This window comes from Myotis brandtii, unplaced genomic scaffold (assembly GCF_000412655.1).
Source record: "Myotis brandtii unplaced genomic scaffold, ASM41265v1 scaffold1270, whole genome shotgun sequence".
Taxonomy (NCBI): domain Eukaryota; kingdom Metazoa; phylum Chordata; class Mammalia; order Chiroptera; family Vespertilionidae; genus Myotis; species Myotis brandtii.
Genome location: NW_005354465.1, coordinates 722,836 through 729,271, shown reverse-complemented (window position 1 = coordinate 729,271; position 6,436 = coordinate 722,836). Strand labels below are relative to the sequence as shown.

General features: G+C 53.2%; 1 protein-coding gene across 1 annotated transcript in view; it reads right to left on the bottom strand.

Moving 5' to 3' along the window:
- Positions 1-2,451: 2,451 nt before the first annotated feature.
- NOL6 (nucleolar protein 6 (RNA-associated)) overlaps positions 2,452-6,436 on the bottom strand; it is a 9,798-nt gene continuing 5,813 nt past the window's right edge. The window contains exons 17-23 of the mRNA XM_005859563.2: positions 5,980-6,132; positions 5,662-5,759; positions 4,804-4,928; positions 4,595-4,684; positions 4,021-4,215; positions 3,832-3,933; positions 2,452-3,659 (exon numbers count right to left, since the gene is read on the bottom strand). Coding sequence (XP_005859625.1) covers positions 3,510-3,659; positions 3,832-3,933; positions 4,021-4,215; positions 4,595-4,684; positions 4,804-4,928; positions 5,662-5,759; positions 5,980-6,132 — 913 coding nt within the window. The 3' untranslated portion in view covers positions 2,452-3,509. The remainder of the gene's footprint in view (positions 3,660-3,831; positions 3,934-4,020; positions 4,216-4,594; positions 4,685-4,803; positions 4,929-5,661; positions 5,760-5,979; positions 6,133-6,436) is intronic.

Here is a 6,436-nt window from a genome sequence, read left to right as displayed (position 1 = left end):
GGCTAGACCAAATCTGACAATAGGTCAGTAACCAAGCACCCTTGGGACTTTGTTGAATGTCACTTGCTGCAAGGACCCCTAGGATTGGGAATCTTGTTCTTTTTCTCCAAAGGAGTTGGGCAGAGAAAAATAGGGTCTTTAGCTAGAAGGATTCTGGTTTAGAGAAGGTTATTGGTTACCACAGACAGAAGCGATGACCCTCTGAGGATTCACTAAATGCAACTACATAGAGAGGCTTAATTCTGACAGAATTGGGGAAACGGAAGCCCCAAGAAGGGGAAGGCTTTATTTAAAGCCATTTAAAGCTGCAGGTAGGAATCCAGAGCTCCAGCCTCCTACCGTCAGCCTATCCGCGTCCACCTGCAAAGGTAAACGCAGAGGCCCAGAAGCAGACGCACCCATGGGGATGCGTCATCTACATCACCCTGCATAGCCTTGCTCACACTGAAGCTCCTTCTCTTCCCCTGAGGTTCCAGCTCCTCAGGCCCCCCATCCCCTTCCAGTGAAGTCATCTTAGACCACACCGGCTTCATCACCTACTTCCCAGAGAAAATCTGTGGAAAACAGGTTGGAGCACAATGTGAGGGATTGAAATTGGAGCCTGGCCTTCCTGCTTCCCCCTCCCCCACTCCCACCCCACTCCTTAAGCTGGAGCAAGGAGTACAGAAAGGATGGTGCAGCTCCTTGGGTTTATGAGTTCTTGGTCCTCTTCCCTAGCCACAGTGGGGTACCTGACAAAGCCATTATCATGCCTATTTTAATTTTTTAAAAATATTTTTATTGCCGAAACCGGTTTGGCTCAGTGGATAGAGCGTCGGCCTGCGGACTGAAAGGTCCCAGGTTCGATTCCGGTCAAGGGCATGTACCTTGGTTGCGGGCACATCCCCAGTAGGAGATGTGCAGGAGGCGGCTGATCGATGTTTCTCTCCCATCAATGTTTCTAACTCTCTATCTCTCTCCCTTCCTCTCTGTAAAAAATCAATAAAATATATTTTAAAAAAATATTTTTATTGATTTCAGCGGGGAGGGGGGGAGAGGGAGCTAGAAACATCAATGATGAGAATCATTGATCAGCTGCCTGCATGCTTTCCACTGAGGACTGAGCCCACACCTCAGGCATGTGCCCTGACTGGGAATCAAACTGTGACCTCCTGGTTCATAGGTCGACACTCAACCAGAGCCACGCTGGCCTGGCTATTCATGCCTATTCTAAAGGTGAAGAGGCTAAGCCCAGCAAGAGGAAGTGACTTGCCCAGGATCACTTGGGGAGGTAGCAGGGCCGGGGCTTATTTCCAAAGTGGGATTGGCACGTGCACCTCTTGAAGTCACCTGCTACACAGTCTTGCCTGGGGCACTGACCCCTGCTTTCACCGGGATAATCCAAAACTGGGTTTGTGGAGGGGGTCAGAAGCTACAGGCCTGAAGCTGACTTTCACAGAAAATAAACCCTGGCTGCTGATGTCTAGAGTTCATGAATGAACAGCACCGGGAGGGATGTAGACCCTAGCTTACAAAGCCAATCAATGGCCTTAGTCAGTTTGGCTCAGTGGGTAGACCATCGGTCTGTGGACTGAAGGGTCCCGTGTTCAATTCCGGTCAAGGGCACATGGCCCAGTTGTATGAAGGGTCCCGGGTTCAATTCCGGTCAAGGGCACATGGCCCAGTTGCAGTCTCTATCCCCAGTAGGGGGATGCAGGAGGCAGCCTATCAATGATTCTCTCATTGTTGATGTTTCTATCTCTAGCTTCCTCTCCTTTCGTCTCTGATATCAATATATACATATATATATATATATATGGCCAATCAATATATTTGCTATGCTAATCTCAACCATATATATTTAGAGCCAATCAATGTATTCGCTATGCTGATCTCAACCATAGGCTCCATGACAGTGACAGGTAGGGGCTGACATGGGTTCACAAAGACTAGGAGACCAGATTTCCCACATGTGGCTTATCATCTTGAGGATGAAGCCCCATAGACAGGCATCGAAGTCCCTCCACAAACAGGCTCCTGCCGACCACTGAACCTGTTCCGTCTTTCAGAAAATTAGGATAATTGAAAGTATGTCTGTCATAGGGCTGGTATGAGTATATGAGCAAATTCCCGTAAATAAGATGTGCAAAATAACAAATAGGGCTCAGCAGTTATTAGGCTCAATAAACATGGACTTGTCATTCTCTCTCAGGCTGTCTTCCACCATCACCACCCCACACATTCTGGCAGAGATCACAAACTGATTCTCTTTTCCTGGAAGTCTCCTGGTGGTTTCCCGGCCCTCCATCTGCCTGGGCAAGGTGCCCCTCCTGCACACACCTGTACCCCACTTGAGTACAGCACACGGTACTGGGTGCCACGAAACCTATCTTCAAACATGTTCCCTGCCCCCAAAGAGCTTACATATAGGAGACAAGGTTAAAACCCCATGAAAAAGGCAGACAAGCCACGAACATGAGAAAATTGAATGATTTAATCTTAAACCAGAATTTAAGACAACAGGAGAGTTTGTGGTGCTGTCAGCGATGGCAAAGCACAGTAACTGCTCCAAGTACTTCAGAGGGAAAGAGCCTCTCGGCTGGGGGTGAGGGAGGGTGTAAAGAGGAGGCACTTTTCTGAGTCTAGGAAAACGGCAAGATTAGGGGAGATGGAGAAGGGAGGGGCTGCTGTGCGGACGTATGGGTCAGGCTGGAAGGAAGCAGCATCCCTCCCCCAGAGCACCGGGGCTCCTGGAGCAGGACTTGGTCTAGCTCACCGAGGCACCCCCACAAGGCACATTGCAGGTGGTCTGTGACAGAAAGGGCAGAAGCACAGAGGTGGAGGGTGTCGGACACTGAGAGGCCAGGGCAGCACTCTGTGCGTCTGCATCTCTCCTGGACTGGGGGGTCACCAGCCCCCTCATCCTCTCACCCACATAGCTTCTTCCTGTCCTCTGTGCTTTTCCACGGTCCCACCCTGGACAGCAGCAGAAACAACACAGGAAGGCATGATGCCCCTTCAATGCTGTCTACCAGCCCCACTCCACTGCTCAGTGCTGGTGCTCTGATCCGCAGGAAGTGCCACATCTGCTCTGGGCCCCATGTAAAGGCCGATAATGCACCGAAGGACATGCAGAAGTCTAGGCACGTATCCTGGCAATGGGAAGGGGACAGAGTCCCAGCCCGGGGCACATGTCCTCCTTTCCAGGCTTCTGGAAGCAGCCTAGGAAGGAAAAAAAGTCCCAGGCCAGGGCTGACAGATAGATGGAACTCCTCCGTTTCCACCCAACTTCTGGGAGTTCAGTCAGGTCCAGGGGACTCCATAGGACATCATGGCCCCTGCCCCAATGCTGGTGCATTAGTCAGAGAATTGGGGCAGGACTTCTGTTGGGAACGAGTCAGTGTGTTCAAGTCATCAGGCTCTCCAAGGAGGGTCCATATGCGACGAGGGTGGAGGTCCCACCACTGACACCTTGCTCCAGAGGTGTAAAATCCTGCTGTCCATCCACAGGTTGTTCCTGAGACTGGAGCTCATACAGTCCACCTCTCACTTCGGGCCTCCACAGCCCGTACCAGGCCTTCACCCAGGACGGCAAAGTCCTCCAGGATGGCTTCTACATTGGGCACCATCACCATCTCCCCACCTTGAGACACCACCATGCGCCCCTTTGTGTTGGAGGCCTGTGGGAATCAGAGAAATGAAGTGTCACAGAGGCACGCCCAGACACACCGACACATATACGTCACACCTGACACAGGGTCACTCACGGAGCAGGCCACACACAGACACGCACGCCCACAGGGAACCATATGCACACACTCAGGAGCAGATGGCTGTCCCCAGCCAGCACACCTTGAAAGAGTGGGGCTGGAAGCTGGTGGGCTTCCAGAGGACTCCGATCACCTCTCCACCATGCTGGTCATAGAAGAAAAGGGCCAGGTCCCCATAGGCCTCCTAAGAAAGGGCAGGACAGAGACAAGATTACAGGACAGAGTCACCTCCACGTCCCCTCCCCGGGGTCCGTCGGCCCTTAGGACCTACCCTGAGCTGTGCCAGATAGAGCTGAGGAGGATCGTAGCCCAGCACAGGCATCAGGGACGAGGGCCCTGGCTCTCTGAGCAGGCCCCGGCAGAAGGAGGCAGCTGGTGAGTCCACAGCCTGGCGGTGCCGGGGGATGTGGCGGGGAGACAGGCGGATCAGCACATCATACATGTCCAAGGGCGGCCGGAACACTGTCTGAGAAAGGACAGGGAGGGTCAACAGTGCCCACTGAAGAGTTGGGAGCTGAACACAAACTTTTCTACATCTCCACCTTGACTTCTCCCCCTTGATGTGACCACCCATTATGGGCCTGAGTGCTCATGTGAAGGCAGAAACAGAGCCAGCTGGTGCGAGCTTGGGTTAGCACAAGGAGCATAGGCTGGAAGCATGAGGCCTGGATGGAGCTGGGGCCCCGGTTCTCCTCCAGGCCCCTCCACTGCCCGTCACCCTGGGCAGCTTCAATCTCAATAAACAGGGGACCGGGCATCCTCTGAGGGCTCCTAGAGCGCCGGACTTCCAGGTTCAAAGGTGGAATCCTCAGAGCCCCCGGAGTCAGTCCTGGTCAGGGGCTTACCCTGATATCTCCAGGCCCCCGGGGATCCATTAGCTGCTTCTCTAGGATCGGTAAGGCCTCGGCTGCCAGGACCACAAGCTGCTGCAGGATCTGGGGGTACACATGTATCAAATAAGTCTGACCTGACCACAGGTCTCTCTTAGCTCAGGCTAGGCCTGCTTTTTCCTTGGGAGAAAGCCACACATTTGGGGGCAGAGATGGGAGTGAACCTGGGGCGAGGGCCCATCCTGTGTCCATATGGAGTTTTTGCGATCCTGAGGGGTGATGATGACCATGACGGGGAGTTGTTTCCGAGTTGCCAGGAAGCCACTGCGGATCTCCACCTGCTCCTCCACTGTGGACAAGAGGGAATCCTGGCTCAGCTTGGCCCTCTCCCCCAGATACCCGCTACTGCCCCAGGTCCTGCTCCTGTACACCCAGCAGCTACCCATCACGAGGATTTCCGATGCCCCTCCAGGTGGCAAAAGGTGAAAGGGACACGGAATTTGCCTCAGGCAGGCAGGGCGTTAACTACCAGCCTCGGCCCAGAGCAGAATTTTCCACTGCCTGGCACCCATCTGGTTTCCCGGCCTGTACAAGCTGAGGCCTGGCCCTGGCCCCCTCCAACCCCAAGCTCCCACACACCTGGGGAATTAGAAAGCTGACACCTTCCTCTCTCCTAGGACCAGGAGCTCCTCATGTTACAACCAGAAATCATCACTCCCACCCCACCCCCAAGAGGTCTGGGCACCTTTTTTTTTTTTTACAGAGAGAGGAAGGGGGAAAGAGAGGGAGGGAGGGGTAGGAAAAGGGAGGGAGGGAGGGAAGGAGGGAGGGAGAAAGATTGCTGTTCCACTTATTTATGCATTTATCGGCTGATTCTTGTATATGTCCTGACCAGGGATAGAATCCGCAACCTTGGTATATTGGGACGATGCTCTAACCAAGTGAGCTGCCCAGCCAGGGCAGTGGGCATCTATTCTAATCTGACAGCAATCTGGGACAGGGGAGGCAGAGAAAACCCAACAGACTGACCAGGAAAACCCCTGCCTGCCACACTCTGCAATCCACAAAGTCCTACCACTTACCAGTGAGTTCATTGTTGAGGTTGACAATAAGGGGGTTGTTCTTCCAATCAAAGGTTGATACCAGGAAAAGGAACCGAAGGAAGCCCACCTGGGGGGAGCTGAGGGGAAGGAGTGAGCAAAGTGGGGTCCAGCCCCACATCCCCAAGCTTCTTGCAATCTAGGGGCTACACCTCTTGGCATGGATTGAGGGTATGTCTCAGAACCCCTCTGTCACTTGCCTCAGCCACCCTCTCCCATTTGGACTGAAGGTGCAGTACTAGGGATGAAAGCCGGCCCCAAGGGGAACTTCCTGGCTAGAGAAAAGGCGGAGGGAATCACCTGGGAGGGGTGAAGGGCTCGGGGTGCAGGAATAGAGCGGCAGCCACCAGGTCCAGGCTCTCATCGGTGAAGCCCTCACCCAGGAGCTGGGCACGCACCCACCGCTTGGCCAGCCGAGCCACACCTGAGAAGGCTGGGTGCTGCTGCTGGAGTCTGGGGGGAGGAAGGGAAGAAGGGAGTGGCAATGAGACTCAAGCACTCAGGGCCCAAGAACAGTGTTTCAGCCCTAGTGCCACTGCTTATTCTAACTTTACGCAACACTAGCTCTGTGCTAATGCATTACACGTATGAGCTCATGCCTTCCTAACTAATGACCCAAGAGGTTGGTCCTAGCACCACTCCCATTTTATAGATGAGAAGAATAAGGTCCAGGGGGGAATCCTGCCCAAAGGGATTTTTTTTTTTTTTGATGTCTGCAACATCTTTTTTTTTTATTCTTTTTAAAAAAATATTATAA